This window comes from Rosa chinensis, chromosome 5, assembly GCF_002994745.2.
Source record: "Rosa chinensis cultivar Old Blush chromosome 5, RchiOBHm-V2, whole genome shotgun sequence".
NCBI lineage: Eukaryota > Viridiplantae > Streptophyta > Magnoliopsida > Rosales > Rosaceae > Rosa > Rosa chinensis.
The window spans coordinates 44,914,056-44,934,067 of record NC_037092.1 but is presented as its reverse complement, the minus strand read 5'-3'; the positions used below and the strand labels follow the sequence as shown (position 1 = coordinate 44,934,067).

At 37.1% G+C, this 20,012-nt stretch overlaps 2 protein-coding genes and 2 long non-coding RNA genes across 12 annotated transcripts; 1 reads left to right on the top strand and 3 right to left on the bottom strand.

Annotated features, from left to right (window-relative positions):
- Positions 1 to 362: 362 nt before the first annotated feature.
- LOC112165474 (histone deacetylase 8) lies at positions 363 to 2,412 on the bottom strand. Its single transcript, XM_024301995.2, has 3 exons — positions 2,069 to 2,412; positions 1,278 to 1,858; positions 363 to 828 (listed from the first exon to the last, which is right to left on the bottom strand). Exons 1-3 carry the CDS (start codon positions 2,316 to 2,318, stop codon positions 526 to 528), a joined length of 1,134 nt encoding a protein of 377 aa, XP_024157763.1. The 5' UTR covers positions 2,319 to 2,412; the 3' UTR covers positions 363 to 525.
- A 1,347-nt stretch (positions 2,413 to 3,759) lies between these two features.
- LOC112166337 (pentatricopeptide repeat-containing protein At2g13600) lies at positions 3,760 to 11,707 on the bottom strand. Of its 9 annotated transcripts, none has more exons than XM_040505630.1 (9): positions 10,849 to 11,707; positions 10,536 to 10,654; positions 10,359 to 10,430; positions 9,792 to 9,992; positions 6,208 to 8,979; positions 5,585 to 5,719; positions 5,059 to 5,394; positions 4,845 to 4,925; positions 3,760 to 4,293 (listed from the first exon to the last, which is right to left on the bottom strand). In XM_040505630.1, exon 5 carries the CDS (start codon positions 8,941 to 8,943, stop codon positions 6,214 to 6,216), a length of 2,730 nt encoding a protein of 909 aa, XP_040361564.1. In that variant the 5' UTR covers positions 8,944 to 8,979; positions 9,792 to 9,992; positions 10,359 to 10,430; positions 10,536 to 10,654; positions 10,849 to 11,707; the 3' UTR covers positions 3,760 to 4,293; positions 4,845 to 4,925; positions 5,059 to 5,394; positions 5,585 to 5,719; positions 6,208 to 6,213. The 9 variants fall into 9 exon arrangements, with proteins under 9 accessions (XP_040361564.1, XP_040361562.1, XP_040361563.1 ...); XM_040505628.1 differs by having other exon boundaries at positions 3,761 to 4,293; positions 4,821 to 4,925; XM_040505629.1 differs by having other exon boundaries at positions 3,761 to 4,293; positions 4,845 to 5,394.
- An 815-nt stretch (positions 11,708 to 12,522) lies between these two features.
- On the bottom strand, positions 12,523 to 19,237 carry LOC121049592. The gene is made up of 2 exons (XR_005800836.1): positions 19,200 to 19,237; positions 12,523 to 12,618 (listed from the first exon to the last, which is right to left on the bottom strand). It is a non-coding gene; the product is annotated as an uncharacterized LOC121049592 (long non-coding RNA).
- Positions 14,574 to 15,735, top strand: LOC112167504. The gene is made up of 3 exons (XR_002923814.2): positions 14,574 to 14,645; positions 14,880 to 14,937; positions 15,686 to 15,735. It is a non-coding gene; the product is annotated as an uncharacterized LOC112167504 (long non-coding RNA).
- Positions 19,238 to 20,012: the final 775 nt, after the last annotated feature.

The window sequence follows — 20,012 nt, the reverse complement described above, 5'->3', positions numbered from 1 at the left end:
ACAAAGTAACAAACAACATCTGCAAACTGAAATCAAACAATATCAGCAAACTAATAGAAACATACTGTTCACGGAACAAATATGTTGTAGGAATTTAAAGCAAAGATATTTTTTGAGATTACACAATCTAAAGGGTTAGCATAACACAGACACAACACTTTCTATAAAATCTTAACTAGAATGAAAACGAGAAACAGAAGTCCATAAATAATAACCAATGTGTGTGTGTAATATATGTCATTAATCATAAATCACAAGAGATAGAAAGCTTTTGCCAACTTTTACCAAATATGAAATATGAGAAAAGATGACAATAACTTATTTTCTCACTATGATCTGAGTAGCTAGTATTTGAATTCATGGGAACAGGCCAAGACAACACTATTTTCACCCTTACTGGGGGTTGTTCATACAGAAACAAGTTTTTTATCATACAAATAGAACAAAGTAAACCACACTAGTTTTTTGCAATAAGATTACTATATCACAGACAGAATTCTACAAGGTACCACAATACAGAACAAATTAATGACCTTTCAAAAACAGTACAGTATCTTTCTGGAACCTTTTAATGGATTCAATACGTTCTACAGATAATCGCTCGTCCTCAGGGTAATAAGCAATGGGATCGGATAACAAAGGAATCAGTAGGTTGAGCACACCCTCAAGTGTTGCATGAAGACAATAGGCTGAGTACGTAATGTGATATCCACCTTCTTGGACAATCAGAAGACGTCCACCACAGTGCCTATCCACCAGGCTACGAACTATCTTGCCAATCTCTCGATAACCCTCCATTGTCAAACATTGCCTTCCATTTGGATCAAACTGTACAAGCAGTGATATCTATAAGCTACTTAAAAATTTTGTACACTAACAGTAAATTTCATCAGAGGTAGCAAGAGAAAAACTTGAATTCCACACTTTATCCAGGACTAATGCTATATAAAGTAAAATTAATTAGGATAGGCAAATGACTATTCCAGAAATGATGAAAAGTCTCTACCTAAAGACAATGACAATTTTGGTTCTGCTAGACTCAAATTTTCCTATTCAAATCTGAACTGTCAGTTCTGCAAAAAACAAGCTCTGACAGAACACAGCAGCGAAATTCTAAGCATAATAGTACAATAGTCTATCTAGATGGCTTACGATTAAATTGAAGTTCTCTCATAGAATACATATTGTAAAATAGTAAACACAGAATCTTAAAACCGAGACATGATCCTTAAACAATAAACAACTAAATAAAAGTTGAGCAGAAAAACTAAACTTACAGCACTAGAATCTTGGCCAATGACCAAAACTATCATTTCAGGCTCAAACTTTCTGACTGCCGGGGCAACCAACTCGTTCATAGCATACACATATCCTCGGTCCCCTGTCCCATTGGGCAAAGGTATATTCAAATTATAACCGAAGCCCTCCCCTTCACCGAGCTCATGAATAGAGCCATTCTGTGGGTGAGATGGACCCCAAGTACCATGATTCATATGAAGGGAAGTTGTAAGAACCTTATCAGACCGATAAAACCCCTCAGCGGTCCCATTGCCATAATGAACATCAATGTCTATCACCGCGACCTTTGCACAGCCAGAGTCTAAAGCAAGCTGAACAGCAAGACCAGCATTGTTAAGGAAGCAGTAGCCATCAGCTCGAGTAGGCTGAGCATGGTGACCCGGAGGCCTGACCAATGCATAAGCAATTTTGCCATTTCCGTCAAGCACATGCTTCATTGCGGATAGTGTAGTACCAGCAGCAAGAAGGGAGGCATCCCACGAGCCGGGGTTCAAGAAAGTCCCGGCACATAGCATCTTACCTCCCTCTTTATCTGCTTCAACTAGTTCATTTATGTACTCTGGACAGTTACATATGGGGGGAACATACATTAGGCACTAATAACTTATGTATGCAAATAAGCAATCAAAACATGAAACAGTTGACAAACCCATATCAAATCTGGTTCACTCAAAAGAAAAATCAAACAACATAATGTAAAAATCCAAGCAACAGAAGACAGAATTTAGAGACTACAAAACCCCAATAATATGTGAACTGAAGCAGTTACCTGGAGAGTGAAAAGTGAGCAATTCAGGAAGCAGGGCATGCCTTCCAGGAAGCCAAGAAATGTAGGGAGAGATTGGGCCGCGCTTTAGAATAGAAACCATGTTCTTGACTCTATCAGAGTTCTCTGGGTGCTTTTCTAACACGTCAAGGAATCCAGGATCCATTCCGGTGTCGAATACTCCGGTGCCTGAGTTATGGTTCAGCATGCCCGAGTCCCAGAACACATCTACGCGCTCAGTTGAAGCAGCCATGGAGGGGGATTAGTGCGTTGCTGCCTTGCCAAGTTGCCAGTACCCATGTCTGTATTAGTCATATCTTCATTTTAAGGCGACATGGAAAAGGGCCGCAAAAGGCAAATAAGAATTTTCATTTATTTTTGGAAGAATTTTATTTATTTATTTATTTATTTATTTATTTTTGTTTCTCACACAATAGTTCTCTATTGTGGTTACTTATCCGAGTTATTGTTGACTATTTTAGTCAACTTGATTCAGTTACTTGCTTAACCTTGCTCTCGTTGTTGGATATATTGATATGTCAATCTCTCATCTTTTGAACGAATGCTTGATCATAATTAAATTTATTGATATTTATCGTTGCTTGTAATCTCTTAGTGGTATTGTGATTGTGGTCAATTTGTTATTTTAATTTCGTTGGGACGGGCCACATAATAAGGATTAGTTTACCAACATACCACTATTGGGTTCCATTTGGAAGAGTTTGGCCTTAGAATGATACACACTAAATCTCAAAACTGAAAAGATTGATATTCACAAATAGGAAGAATATTATAAATAGTCGGGTTATTATCACAAATGGTACCTGAACTATACCTCAATCTTATCGATGGTACCTGAACTTCAATTTTGATCATAACCAGTACCCGAACTTTTCAATTTCATTTTAAATGGTACCTAGAGCCACCTCCGATCACTATTCTGACTAAAAACGGCATGGGAGGCGATCATATTGATGATTTCGAGGGTTGCGATCATATATAGTGATGATTTTTTGATAATAGACTTGCCTTGAACTTGTTTTTGTTTTTTTAGATTTGACTTTTTTGGCAGGAATAGTTATCGAATGTGGCCTTAGGTACCATTTAAAATGAAATCGAAAAGTTCAGGTACTGGTTGTGATTAAAATTAAAGTTCAGGTACCATCGATAAAATAGAGGATAAGTTCAGATATCATTTGTGATAATAACCCTAAATAGTCACTTAACTGTGACTCATTCAACACTTTGGTCAGACAATTTTCAAATATATCACTTTGGTAACTCAACTATTATGTCATCAATCATTTTAGTCACTTTGTTAAATCCTCCATCAAAATCTTAGTTAAATAGACAATATTTTTATAAATATGCATTTTTATAGGGTAATTTCATCAAAATCTTGCTTTAGTCACTCCTCTCAATCAATCTAATTCAGACTTCTTAGTTTTACAAGAGTAGTTGGACGAAAATATCTTTGATATTATGGCAAAAAAAATTATTTTTTAACTGAAAAGTAACAAAATGATTAAAGTGAATAACGTAGTTAAAGTTAAGTAACCAAAGTAATATATTTAAAAAAAGAGTGATCAAAGTGTCAAATAGGTAAAAGTTGAGTGACTATTTGTGATATTCTCCATCACAAATATGAAACAAAGAAGATTTACAATAGAAAAACACTACTCGGTAGGAAATATGAGAAAAGATTATTGTCTCACTGTAATCTGCGTAGCTAGTGTTTGGAAGGCAAACTATGATATAAATTAGACGTTCAAATGCATTCACAAGAATAGGCAGTACTTTCATCTTTGTCAAGGATCCTTGACAATAGCAAGTTTGCTTTAAAACAATTTTAACCACGTAAACCATGCCTTTCATTTTTCTTTGCTATAACATTACTATATCAGACAGAATTTTACAAGTTACTATCATACGGTTCAAATTAATCACCTTTCAAAAACGATGCAGTATCTTTCTGGAACCTTTTAATGGATTCAATACCTTCTACAGACAATCGCTAGTCCTCAGGGTGATAAGCAATGGGATTGGACGATAAAGGAATCGGTAGGTTGAGCACACCTTCAAGTGTTGCATGAAGACAATCGGCTGAGTAATGTGATATCCATCTTCTTGGACAATCAGAAAATGTCCACCAGAGTGCCTACCCACCAGGCCACAAACTATTCAGGCAATCTCTCGATAACCCTCCATTGTCTTCCATTTGGATCCAACTGTGCACAAGCAGTGATATGAGCTACTCCAAATTTATTGTACACTTACAGTAAATTTCTCAAGAGGTAGCAAGACAAAAACTGGAACTCCATACTGTTTGCAGGATTAATGATACATATATAGAATATTGGACACCATAGGCAAATGACTCTTCTGAATATGATGAAAAGCCTCTACCTAAAGACAAGAAGAATTTTGGTTCTATTAGACATGAATGTTTTCTATTCTAATCTGAACTGTAAGTTCTGCAGATTACAAGCTCCCACATTAGGCAGTACAGAGATTCTATAAGCCATGAAGATTGTATCCTAATCTGTTCTTTGGCCTATGGTTCATATAATAATTATGGTCATTTATAGCAGAATGAGGCAGAATGGCATATAAAACTGTTTCTAGATGGCTTAAATTGAAGTCTTTCATACAATGCATATTGTAAATATTACGCAAGATTTAAAAATATAGACATGCCCCTTAATTAATCGAGATAAAATGTTAGATAAAAGGTGAGCAGAAAGACTAAACTTACAGCACTTGAATCTTGGATACAGACCAGAACTATCATTTCAGGCTAAAAGCTTTCTGATTGCCAGGACAACCACATTGGTCATAGCATACACATATCCTTGGTTCCCTGTCCCATTGGGCAAAGGTAGATTCAGATAATATCCAAATCCGTCCCCTCCAACAAGCTCACTAATAGAGCCATTCTGTGGGTGAGATGGACCCCAAGAACCATGATTCATATGAAGGGAGGTTGTAAGAACCTTATCAAACCGATAGAACCTCAGCAGTCCCATTGCCATAATGGAAATCAATGTCTATCACTGCAACTTTTGCACACCCAGAATGTAAAGCCAATTGAACAGAAAGACCAGCATTGTTAAGGAAGTAGAAGCCATTAGCTTGAGTAGGCATGGTGACCCGGAGGCCTGAACAATGCATAAATAATTTTGTCATGTCCATCAAGCACATGCTGCATTGCGGATAGTGTAGTAAGAGCAGCAAGAAGGGAGTCATCCCATGAGCCAGCGTTCAATAAAGGCCTGCACGTAGCATCTTACCTCCCTCTTTACCTGCTTCAACTAGTCCATTTATGTATTCTGGATAGTAACATTTTTGAAACATACATTAGGCAACTATTAATATTTGACAAACCCATATCAATTTTCCTTGAAAATAGTACTGGGTAATTGTTTCAATAATTACAAACAATTAATGTAAAACTGCAGCAACAGTACACATGATTTAGAGACTACAAAATGACAATTGAACCAAAATGAATCCAAATACCTGAAGAGTGGAAAGAGGCAATTCAGGGAGCAGGGCATGCCTTCCAGGAAGCCAAGAAACGTAGGAAGAGATAGGGCCTCTCATTAAAATAGATACCATGTTCTTGACTCTATCAGAGTTCTCCGGTTGTAGATCCTGGATACAAAAAGATCAGAAAGGGGCTGAATGTTAAGATAAATGCAGAAATACAGATTAGAAAGTGATTCTCTTAAAATTTTAGAAATTCTTTTATATATATTTATTTTTCTCATACTTGTAGCACAAAGTAAAACAAAGGAACAAGTGAGCATGACCCAGATTAGCAAAAGATGTATCTTTTAAGATTCTGCATTTAACAATTTAATACAAGATTTGATGTGGTCATAACAATGTTTTAAAATAGAAAGAGTTCATTCTGATTTCCTTACTTGATATGATATTATGATGAATTTCCATAAACAAAAAATTAATATTAGTGGATGGGTGAAGTAATCATTGTAATTAAATACATGACCCCCATGTAACAAGATATATGACAATAAGATATCTAACAGAAGATGTGTGATCTTTATTCCATAACCAAAATATGGATAACAGCAGTAACAAAGAAAGTGCCTACAATAATAAGAGAATGTATCCCATACCCCATATCACCAGTAGTCTCCACAGGAGCAACATCCATCCTTGAAATGATGAAACCGGTGTCCATCCCGCACAATAAGTTCCCTTGAGGTAACAAGGGAGATCAGCTTGATTACCAAGTGACAATCATGGCAAACTCGAAGATTTTTCATTACATAGATAGGCATCCAAGCAGGCAAGCTAAGCAACCCAAAAGCAACAGCAAGCTTCTCACTGTGATGGCACTGAGAACGAACTGCATTAGTTGGATTGACATAGCATCCTGTATCTTCTATCTTCTTGACTATCTCCTCTAGTATTCTATAAACGTCCTTGATTTGTGGATGATAAGTGTCATCTACAGTGAACACGTGTACCCTATTATTAACCTCTATCCAGCTACATCCAGGATTTTTCTCTATTCCTTTCTTTCTCATCTGTTTTCTTACATCTGCAAAAGCTTCTAGTTGTCCACAATCTGAATATGTATTAGCTAGAAGGACATAACTGCCAGAATCATCTAAATCTAATTCAAGCAAATTTCTTGCTGCAAATTCTGCTACATTATAATCGCGATGAAGCCGGCAAGCACCAAGAAGAGCTCCCCAGATAGCAGCATTTGGCTTAAAGGGCATTGCATCAATCAAATTCCTGGCCTCCTTCAGTAACCCAGCCCGACCAAGTAGATCTACCATACAAGCAAAATGTTCACATGTAGGATTGATGCCAAAATCTTCAGTCATAGAACTGAAGTAGTGTTTCCCCTCTGTTACGAGCCCTGAATGGCCACAACCTGATAGAACAGATACATAGCTTATATGATCAGGTGCGTAGTCCATTTTCAACATATTCTCAAAAACCTCGATCACCTTCCTACCTTGTCCATTTTGAGCATATCCAGCCATAATTGCATTCCAAGAAATCAAATTTTTATCACATATTGAATCAAACACTCTTTTCGCTTCTATAATTCGTCCACATCTTGAATACATAGTAATAATGCTATTCATGACTGAAACATTAGAACCAAATCCTAATTTTTCAGCTTGAGCTGTAATCTGCAGCCCAAGTTTCAATATTGCCAAATCAGCACAGGCACTGATTGAAGTTACTAGTGTGATCCAATCCAGGTTAACCCCTACCCTTCGCATAAGTGTATACAATTTAAGGCCTTCTTCCCATAAACCATTTTGGAAATATGTTCCTAACATTGAGTTCCAACTTATGACATTTCGCTCTGGCATTTTATCAAAATACTCTCGGGATTTTTCAACATTACCAGTTTGAGAGAATGCTGTGATCATGGCTGTCCATGATATTATATCTTTAGCAGGCATCAACTCAAATGCTTGGCTGGCTTTATCAGTGTTTCCACATTTTGCATACATCGTAACAAGAGCATTCCCTACAGGAATAGAGGAGATCATTCCACCTTTGATTGTATATCCATGGAGCTGCTCCCCAACCCCAGCATGCTCATGGCCTGAACAAACCCCAAGAACTGTTGCAAGAGTAAACTCATCCAAGGCAATAGGAGATTTTCTCATTCGGTTAAACAGTACTAAAGCTTCATCTTCAAGCCCAGACTGCATGGCTCCACTGATCATAGAAGTCCAAGAAACTGCATTGTGTTCTGTCATGTTGTCAAACACCTGCCTAGCAAGATGCAACTGTCCACATTTCACATACATATCAATCAGCCCACTACCTGCAAAAACATCCATACTTGGTTCTATACGGAGTATCCGAGCATGCAAATGGCTACCCCATTCAAGATCATGTATACTTGCACATGCACTAAGTATAGTAGCATATATCATAGCATTTGGTCTAAAACCATGGTTCCACATCTCAACAAACATACTAAGACTCTCAACCCCAAAACCATGTTGAGAAAAGATTGATATTATGGTATTCCAAGACACACAATCACGTTCAGGCATTTCAATGAACATATGGAGAGCCCTTCTGACCCCATAAAGTTTAGAGCAGCCATAGATCATACTGTTCCAACAAAACAAACTAGGATTAGGGATCCTCATAAACATTCTCTCAGCCAAACGCAGTGCACCACACTTGATGTACATGTCAATTATAGAATTTTGAATAACCATGTTGCCTCCAAAATTTAATTTCTCCACTAGAGTATGCAACTGAAGAGCCAACTTAATGTGACCAAGACTACCACAAGCCTTCATTACGCAAGAGAAGGAAAATGGGTCATAGAAACTATCACAATTCCATAGCATTGAAGCAAACACTTTAATTGCCTCCTTAGGTTGCCCATTATGAAAATGGCCAGACATCATTGTAGTCCAAGAGACGGAGTCTCTCTCAGGCATTTCATTGAACAATTTCTCTGCCTCCCCCATGTGACCCAAGTCTACCAACGCGCTAATCATTGTATTCCAACTAAACACATTAGGATGTTGAATACTGAAGAAAATCCGGCGAGCATCATCTATCAAGCTGCAACGGGAATACATATGCAAGAGATGGTTCTGAAGGAAAATGGCAGAGTCCAATCCTACAGAAATGAGTTGGCCATGGAGTTTTCGGGCAATGGGGATCGACCTTAGAGATGCACAAGCTTTCATGGATTCATAGAATTTTTGTGACAATTGCATGTAAGATTGTTCCATGGAGGGATCGTGGCAGAGAATAAGGTTTGACAAAATATTTTCTTGGGTTGAGATACAGCGAACCATTAGGCCTGAAAAAATCCGGAGATGCTTCAATGGATGATGAATTGACATCATTTGAGATATTAAGCTTATTCACTCCTTGAGAGGTTCCTGCAAGTTTGCATATCTCAAAGTAAAACACAAAAGATTAAAAATAAATAAATAATTAATTAAAAGATGCTACACCACAACACAAGTGATAGCAAATGATAGAAAGACACAAGATATACAAAATATTGTGATCAAGACTCTTCAAACTAGAAAGAAGTTACATACAAACCCAATAGTAATACGATGAAGAACAAAATCCCAAAATACAACATGAAATACAGATTGACTTAAGCACAGAAATGACTAAGAGATGCAGAAAAAAATCCAAAGATAATAAAAGTACAGCTGACTACTAGCTGCTTCTTCTACTTTTTCAGGTTCCAGAAGATCCATTCAGAGTCAGACTAGCTTCTTATACAATATAGGACATCACAGAGTCGTCTACTTGTATGCATATAGTTTATAAGGTATAAAGATCACTTTTCCATTGCAATGTAAATTATGACCTGGTGATAGAGGTTTCCCTACCATGAATATTTCTCTCTCTCTTCTTCCCACCCTCCAAACTGTGATTTGCAGAATGTATATGCCTTAATACATATATTCCCAATTTATGATTAATCATAATAATTAGCACATGAAATTATCAACAAATGCCCGAAGCTTTGTCATTAAGTTCTTAAGTGATACATGAGGAGAAGCTAAGATGATGCCAAAGTACCAATAGCAGAGAGTAAGAATCAGAGAAACATAAGAGAGATATATGTCAAATTCAAGTTCACTGTTTTGACATGCCTGTTCCATTTCAGTTTAATCTCAACATACCTATCAAACAGGAAAGCCGAGAATCAGATAGTGGACAAGTGACTCACCAAAAACGACTCAGAAAGAGCGCAACAATGGTGAAAGCTAGCATAGTGACACAAATGTAAGGGCACGTCAGCAGTAGTCTTGACCATTGGATGTAAAAAAAAACTGTATAGTTTAGTACTTGATTAAATGAATGATATTTAAATTTTCAGCATGCAGCTTTCTCTGTGCGTGAAAATCATATGATATCTGAGCATCCATTCCTGTATAAAGAAAAATACATTTGTCAAGAAACCTCACAATTGCATTCAAGTAATAGTTCCTAGGCACTGATTATTGAACCAAATAAGCATCTACTTTCAGATAGTTGTAAAGACTATGCAATTATTTTCTAATTCTAACTTAGAAAATCAAAGCAGAGGCAATACAAACACTCTGCATCCATGTATAAAGTAGCACGATAATATCCGCCACTACACACATGATATCAAAAGAGACGGCATATGTGCACTCATATGATCTGTGCCGAAGTCTCACCTTGCATTCTTACAAATAGCTTATCATGTTGCTGTTTATCTAACGTCAGTTAACAAACAAGCCTAGAAAGAAAAAGATTGATCCCCACTTACAAGAGTCGGTTGCCAAGGACAAGGACGTGCTCTAGGGGAACCATAATTAACTGCAAGGATATTAACTCCATCCTGCAAAAAAAAATTGATCAAAGAGATATAAATTATGTTCAGTAGGAATCTGTTAACAATATGGATTCAGCTACGAAATCCGAAAAGAAAGGTTTCCAAATGAACCTGTTGGTTTATGTATTTCTGTATTTCCAAGAAACAATGCAAGTCTTCCTATACTGCTACCAATGCAGATTTCTTTATGGGTTGGACAGGATGTTTTCAACTGGAGATGGTGCCCAGTTCTGCAGCCATAAAATATGGGTTTCGACCAGCAAATGAATTTTAGTACAATGGTCCAAAAGCCAAACAAACATATGAATAGGAGGCGAGCGAATACGTCTTGCTTCCAAGAAGCGAGCCAATGCCCTCATGAGCATTTATAATTCCCACTTTTTCTTTGAACTGAAAAATACAAAAGTTAATTCAAGCATATTACCTTGCCCTTGAATTCGAAGCAGCAGCCATCAGCAGTTGTTATTTTTCTGGACACGATTTGATATTTTCTTAGAATAAGGGAAACTGATTGGGGCAGCGGCAACAGCAGTTGAAGCAGCCATGGAGGCGCTGGTTTCTTGCTCAGAGCAGTTTTTAAAGTTTTAAGACGAGAAAATGGTTTTTTCCTAAAAATAAAATAAAATAAAATATAAAAAAAGCGGGTTTATCTGTAACCAAGGAAAAAAAACAGAAACAAAATACTGATTTTTTATAAAGATAAACTGTTCTGCTAGGGTTTTCTCCCTAGCCGCGTTTTAGCAATGCCGTCAAAGGCGAGCATCGGTGTTTTGACACCGAGACCAAAGGTCATGCACGATACTGGTCTTTGGGATTTGGTTATCATAATCTAAGGCTGATTGGTGGTTTGTGGGGAGGCCGGCGTGGATCAGATCCGGACGGTGAAAATTAGCGAACCTGGTGGTAGGTCGTGCACGAGCGGCTGCAGGTGATGGTTTTGATGGCAGCGGTGGCTTGCTTGCTGGAGGTCCAAACGTGGCTGAAGTTGGTCAGTTGTGTCTAGCTGCCAAGTGTATGGGTGTCCAGATCAGAAAGAGGGAGACTGTGTCTGGGCTCAAGGTAAAGCCCAGTTGGGCTTGGTTTCTTTAAGGATTTAGATTTGGGACCTAGGAGGTGTTTTGCTTATGCTTAATTTTACAGCAGTTACTTTTCTAGACATGCTGTTTTTCTTTTCGAGTAGACTGATTTTCTCTACATTATATAAATTGTCTCGATGTAATCACATTGTGAGTACCACAATTGCGTGTTTTGGCAAGCAATGTGTTGTAGGCTTGGACGAGTCTAAAGTTGATTGGTCTGCTAATTTGTTGCATGTTCGGATTGTAGATTCTGATGATTTGATCTATGAATCTCAAGGTCGTGACAATGGTTCTATTGTTGATAATTTTCTTGGGGAGGCTGAAAAAATACCTTCAGTTTTTGCTAGTTTTTGTATAAGTGTTTCAGAGCGGTGTTTTATTGTACAAGGACAACTTGTTGGTGTAGTAAACCTTCTTATTTATTCTATATTAACTCTAGAGTTTGTCATAGCTCCCGAAATTATAAGGGATGTCATTTGGAACAATTGTAATCATTAACTGTTTCAATGAACTCATTTTCCCAAAAAAAAAGAATAAAAAAGATAAACAAAATGCCGCAATTTTTTAACCATCGATCGTTTCTTTTATTTTTGTAATCCTTGGCTTCGAGATACAAACTTGTAGTATTTAGAATTTTAAAATGACCTAAGGTATTTTTGAATTACACTACTAGAATTATGTTCATAGACATCACGACAATTACATCGGTGAGAAATACACGCGATGTAAAACAATGTCATTAACATCGATTCCTCAAAAACCGATTTCTATGAATATAACTAACATCGCTTTTTACTGTTGACCGATGTCTATATTTTGAATCAAAAATTTTCAAAAAAGCGGAAAAAGACTAAGTTAAAAATTTCAATACGCGGGGAACAAAATTTTCGTTTCCACACACTTGGTCAGTTTTCCCACTCTCTCTGGTAGCCCATTTTCATCCTTACTCACTATCTCTAACAAAACTAGAGACCCATCTCTCCGACTTTTCCTCAAAACCCTAGCCCACTCCTCCTTCCTCTTCCGCTCTCTTTTCACAGCCACCACCACCTCCTTCTCCTCTGCTCACTCCCGCTACTATCTCTCCAGCGGCATCGCCTCAGCTGGCAAGCTCGCTCGCTCTCTCTCTCTAAAACCCTCCATGTCTCTCTCTGGGATTGACGAAGATGAAGTCTATGCCACACAACAATTTCTCATGGACACAATGGAGCCTCCCCAGTCGCCAAACCTAGCCCCGGCAAGCCTCCAAGGAGAAAAGCGCCTGCACCTTCATATCTAACTATACGGCCTTGGATTCGAAGCCTTCGCCAGCAGCTAAGTTGAAGAGTCTGTTGCCGCCACAGCCGCCACCGTCAAATCCTCTCAAACAGAAACTTGGGAAAGACTGGGTATTCACATTTTTTCAACCTTTCAAGAGAGACAACTCTCAGGCCAAGCGGTCTAGCATTTTCGAACTCTCGCGCCGGTAACTGATCGCATTTCGTCTCTCGAATCGAATCGGTTTGATTTTGTTTCGAAAGATTGCTTGCATTTCTCCTATACGTTCATGTTGATTTGAAATTCCTGAATCTTGTCTGTTTCGAAAGATTGCTTATCCTAAATCTTGTCTGTTTCGAAAGACAAGATTCCTGATTATGTTTTGAAAGATAGCTTATCCTGAATCTTGTTTGTTTCGAAAGATTGCTTGCATTTCTCCTATACGTTCATGTTGATTTGAAATTCCAAGTATTTATTTGATTTTAATTAGTATGTTTGTGAGCAAAGTTTGCTTAAGCTGTTCTTTGTTGCAGCGTGGTGCTTTCTCATTTTTGCTTGGCATACTTGATCATATTGCTTTGTCTGCTGGTATTCGGGATCATTGCTAGTGCTATTCACATGCCTATCCTGGCGTTTAACATCATCTATGGTAAGTTTGACCCTATTAATATGTGTTGGTATAGTTATATATTGGTGATTTTGAAAGTTTTCCTTTGAATGCAGGTGTTCTTGTGGCTTTTGGAACTGGTATTACCGTTGGACTTATCTTGTCATGCTGCTATGTGGTGGGAGTTGTGCAGAGGGAGAACATGATTGCCAAGAATGTGGCTCTTGGCAACCGTCCTGCTCATTAATTAGGTAAGCTTGTAAATACTAAATAGTAACAAGATGTAGCATGCAGTAGAACTTTGTTATGGGATCTGGATGATGTTTGGCTCATCATTGTTTTGTTGAGGGCACTCACTTCATAGTCGCAAACCATAACCTGACGGTGGTTGCAGCAGACGCAGCCTACACCGCGCCAATCTCAACACCCTACATCACAATATCTCCTGGACAAACCATTGATGCCCTGTCGTTCACAGACCAACAACCTGGTCATTATTACATGGCTGCTAGGGCATACCAAGGTAACCTAGCGATTGGTTTTGACAACACCACAACCACATCAATAGTTGAATACAAAGATGGCAATGGAAATAGTAAAACTACTCCATTATCAATAATTGAATACAAAGATGGCAGTGGAAATGGTAAAACTGCTCCATTATCAATTATTGAATACAAAGATGGCAGTGGAAATGGTAAAACTGCTCCAGTATTGAGTATTGAGTGGGTTTTGTATACATGTGAGTTGATTAGGAACCCAAGTTATCATTATGTTTCTGTTTCTTGAATGTCTAGGGTCCATGCATTTCGAGTCCTGGTGATTTTACAAGCCAGGGTTGTTAAAGTTTACCACAGTTTACTAGCATTAATAGTTTAACTAGTCTCAGAGTACTGTCAGATGCCATATTGTAGATTAACATAGATATCTGATTTCACAGGTTGCATGTGAAGGTCTTATTAATGCTCTTATTCACCCTCCAATGTTATTACCGTGTGCGACAAATGCTGCAGAAAAGGATGATGGTAAGCAAAAAAAGGGAACACAAAGGAAATAGTGGTGAAATCCAAAACACTAGATCTTTGAAAAGCGTAAGGCTTATCATGACACCACTGATAGGCATCATGTTGAGTAACTGCGATGTATCTGTCCGCATGTCTTGCTTGAACACATGGTGTTATCTATTACCTAGACTTGATACCTCTTTGAATGATTCTTCAATGATTAACCGGGTAGTAAACCCTATGTTTGAAGCAGCTTTTCAACTTGATCCTAATGGTAAGAGCTTCTGGGCTACGGATCTGTGTATCAATTTGCTTGATGATTTTATATCAGCAAAATGTAAACCTCTAAACTATGACTATCTTGTGGATTTTCTTATTGTATGTAGTAGATTAGCACTATTAGTTTTGTACCACGATCCTTTAATAACTGTATGTAGTGCTTCTATTTTTTAGTGCAGATACATTGTATCAATTATCTAAATTTCTGTTTATTGGCTTGTTTGTTTAGGTTCTGATTTTGGCAAGGACAAATCATTGAAGTTCCTGCAGCTCTGGATCTATCGAAGGTTGATAGAACAGATCTAATGAGAAAATTAGTATAGTAGTTACATGTCTAATGACTGCTGGATATATGTTGGTTGATCTTTTACCAGTTTTTCTTCATTCATTTTCTCGAGCTCTTACTTCACCTGTAGAACTCAATCCATTTGCAAATATGGAATAAGCATTTTTTTTTAATTCCATTTCTTCAGGCCTGGAGGAGTACTAGATATTTGTGTGTACATATTTGAACTCTACAGGTTAGGCTATTAGTTTCAGACTTTCAGTTATGTTAGTTTGCTTGTTTTGATTTCTCATACAGTTTGCTTGTTTTGATTTCTCGTACTTTACGGACCAATTTTCTGTCCGTAAAGTTTGGCCACTTTTTCTGTGTTTGTAGTGTCTATAAACTGTGTTTCTTAAAATGATTTCTCTAGAGCTGCCTAGATTGTAAGTGGAAGATAAACTAGGGAAAGAAGAGCCAGGCAGCCTACCGACTCATCCTGTATAGATTACTTGTAGTTTACCACTTTACTAGGCATGTGCATATCAATGTAATCATGATTTCTTACCAGGTACTTCCAGTAATTAATCTAAAGTTCTTGATCACCTTTATATTGTAAAAAGTGTTATCATAAGCATAAGCATCCAAAGATTTGCTTTGAAGGACAGAGATGCCAAGATTAAGTATTGCTTGGGAACTTAGTGTTCCATGATTGGTCTTTCTGATTGATATATATGCGCAGATGATGTGACATTGAATCTAATTTGTAGGCCAAAATTCTCATGGAAAAACTTCAGGAGCATACAAATGGTGAGTGATGTATTATATTTCCTTTTCAATGAAGATTTGAACCTCTGATCCCACTGTTATTTAGAACAATTTTTGTACCGATTCTTTAGCACAACCTTTAAGTAGCACACTAGCACACTATGTTACTTCTTTTCAAATGCAAGTCTTGATGCTAGGATAGGAATGTCTTGTAAGCTCAATGCTAGGATAGGTAATAATTGGCCTGCCAACAGATTGTGTTATGGATGCTAGGATAGGAATGTCTTGTAAGCTCAATGTCTTTTTGTCTTTCCCTTTTCCTTTCCTTTCTTTCCTTATGTTTTTCTTGTTATAGCTAATTGTTCATTTCATTTTATTTGCAGGTGAAAACAGAAGAACAAATGGAATATATGTACGGCGAGGCTTGCTTTCGTTTCTGTTTCTAGTATTATGTACCATTTAGACTTAAATTTTTGTTTTATTTCGACATGTTATGCATAGAAATACTTGGGATGTTGTTATGTACTTTGAGCATCAACATTAATCAAAATTTATTTATTTACGATATGTATTCTCATTAGCAATAGTTACAAATCAGTTTATATATAACTATAAAAATGAAGTCATATAAGAACTAATACATCAGTTCAAAAAGAAAAAATTGATGTCCCATTAGCCAGTGGATAACAAAATATTAAGTAAGAAATGATGTAACACAACCCAATGAACATCGACTTATTAAGTAAGAAACGATGTAAAAAACCCAATAGACATTGAGTTATTAAGTAAGAAACGATGTAAAACAAATCAATAGACATCGATTTATTAAATTAAAAACGATGTCTAGTATAAGTATGAACATCGGTGACAACCTCAAAAACTGATGTTTAATAGAAAAATGGACATCACTTCATAAAAGGAAACGATGTTTAATAGAATAATGAACATCGGTCACGTAATACAAAAGAATGTAGATTCAATCTTAAATAGTGTGATATATGGCAAGTACCCATAAAGCTTATAAACAGCAGGCAAACTTCAAAAACACCGATGTGTAAGAGAATATAACACATCGTTTCTAGAATGAGTAACGATGTTAAAATGAATACTAGTGATATTGGACCTATATTTCGTTAAGCATTAAATGCATAAATATGAAGGTTTAACAATATCTAAAAACACAAATTTGTGATCATAATAGCAGTTTAACATCGATTCTGGAACATAATCCGATGTTTATTATTATATGGGACATCGGTTTTTAACCGATGTCTATTTTTTTGCGATCTTTTACATCACCCACTAACACATGTGTACAAATTTTTTTTTACATCGGTTTCTGGCCGATGTATATGAGGAAAATTCTAGTAGTGTTAATAAAGAAAATGTTATAAATTAGAGAATAAGATAGAGGTAGAATAGAGAAACGGAATATAGAGGAGGTAGAAGTGTGTTTCATTCTCATTAGACCCCTTTATATAGGAGTAGGATTTACATCATAAGGACATAACTAATGAATATTTACAATGGACAGCCACATATATATAATATTTACAACACTCCCCCTTAGATGTCCACCATTGAATGATATGGTGTTGGACGTGCTTAATGTTGCCTCGTCAAAAACCTTGCCAGGTAACAAAAACCCAATGGGATAAAAACAAACCTGGTCGAAGGAGAAAAAGAGTACGTACAACGGGCATATGTCTTAGGTAGCATAATTTTGAATGCTCGCCCTGATGAGAATCTCCCTCTGATTTGTTGCAAGCTTCAATCATGTATGTAATAAATTAATACATGCACCATGTAGATTGGATATGGTGTGTCGATTACATATATAGATGAGACTATATGTGCTTTGCATAAAGGGGACTTATCATGAATTTCAATTCTTGCGAATGTTAGAGTAATACCAATAAAACTATGATAATAAATCTTACCTCAAATAGAACCAATTTCATATGCTCAAATTATAGATAAAGATATTAGCAAAGAATAACAATATAAAGGAACAACAATTGACACATTTACCTTTATACAATATTCCGAGCATTGAAATTTAAGTATGACATATTTAGCCATAAATATCAATTTGTGTAATTGATAATTTCATATAGGCTCAATATGAGCTCTAGATAAATTCATAACTTCGTAAAAGTTAGAATATGTTGCAACATTGTGAGCATGATTCGAATTCGATTTATTAGTCTTGTCATAGTACTCATTGAGGCAATAAGTCACTTTGACCATAAATGAATGAGTATATATGAGCTTTAGACTTTTTGATTCCATGAGTGAGCTTTAAGCTCTTTCACTCATTCATGGACTTACCTTTGGCAATATAAATCCGTCAAGGATTTGATTAAACAATATGATGACGCAAACGGGTCTTTCACCGTAAGGTACTCATCTTTTAGGCTCTTGTCAATATGATGACGCAAGAAAATCATAGCTTTGGCACAATTTTGCACTGATGACTTATTGTCATTTTTTTTTATGGCATTTCCAAGGTTGTTAGCCATAAGGTGAATTTCGGCACCAAATAGTTCTTGCCAGAAATTTCAAAAGGATCAAAGTCTAAGTTTGTCAGATGCGTCATCTTTCCAAAGAGAAAAAACGAGATATATCAGGATCCATAAGTATTAGAACAGTATGTTATATGAAAAATAATAGAAAATTCATATACGAAACAGAGTTTCGAAGAGTTCATAGATATGAACAATGGATCCCATAGGGAACACACGAGAAAAAAAACATTCATGTGATGTCTATAGAACCATAGGTTCTAAGAGTACTCGGTTAGAGGACTAGAGTCTTGAGCAATGGAACATGTGGTTCTCATTGTCGTATATGAAATATAAATTTTCAACAATTATATGAACGTATACCAAAAAAATTGATATTCATCTATAGAGAAAAAGAAACTCATAGATCATTTGTTTTGGTATAAGCAACAATGTTGCATCATAAGACTTGTAGATCATCATGGAGTTCAAAGAAGAAGAAAAAAAAAAGAGCAAATTCGTGCTAATTACGTGTTATAAACTAGAGAATAAGATAGAGGCAGAATAGAGAAACAAAATATAAAGGAGGTAGAAGTGTATGTTTCATTCTCATTAGACTCCTTTATATAAGAGTAGGATTTACATCATAAGGACATAACTAATGAGTATTTACAGTGGACAACCACATATATATAATATTTACAACAGAAAAGTATAAATTAGAATGGCCTAAAGTACTTTTGAAGTAATAAAGAAGGGGAAAAATTTCAGTTTAGTACCCTGTGGTTTACACTCAACATCATGTTAGTCCATCCCCTTTCAATTTGATCAGCAACACCCCCTACGCTTTCAATTTCAATCAGCCGTGCCCAAATTTTTCCAAGACATCCAAATCGGACGTTAACTGGTGAGCTGGCAGCGACAAAGTCAATGAGTGGCCCACAAAAAGGGGTAAACTCGACATTCCACTTAATTTCCTCCCAAACTAAAAAAAAAAAAAACCATATGCGACCTCTCTCTCTCTCTCTCTCTCTCTCTCTCTCTCTCTCCTCCTCCTCCTCCTCCTCCTCCTCCTCCTTCTTCTTCTTCAGATAATCACATGCCTAAACCAACAATTTATCGATGAGGTGGGAGTCGGCACCATCGGTGACGACGATCCTGAGTCTGCGCCTTGCCGAGGCTGGCTGGAACCCTGCCGGCATTGTTGCGAAGGTCGGTGGAGAAGGAGGCGGTGTTGATTCTATCGTGGACGGAGGAGATGGATAGGGGGATGGAGGGATTCTGACTTTCTCCGCTTGTGAATTTTGGGGAATCAAATGGTTTTTCCGCTCCGGTCGACCTTCACTCGTTTACCGATTCGAGCAGTGGCGTCGTCACCTTTCTGAAGCAGATAAGCAATCGAACTTGGTCAACGGGCTGCAAATGTCCTTTCCAGGTAACTTTAAGAAGAAGAAGAGCAGTCCTTAAGCTGGGTTCGTGGGCTCATAGATTTGCTCTTTGTGTTTATGTTTTGATCTGCAAAATCGATAGGCGTTATGGTGGAGGATTTGTGGTGCAAAATCTAAATTTTATTGATCTGACATGGCTGGGGAATCGAAAAGAGATAATTGCAGTTGCAACTTTTGTTTCGATTTGTTGGAATTTGATTTGTTGCAACTTGGTCGGCCTAATTTCTCAGATAAGGATTTGGTGCCAGTGAATTTGAGCTTGATGGGGAAGACCCATTATGTTGGTGAGGATTTGATTGGATACGAGAGTGGGTTGTCGGTTTTGGAGAGGAGGGAAGTGGAGGAAGACGACGAGCCTTAGAGGGAGATGAGCTTGC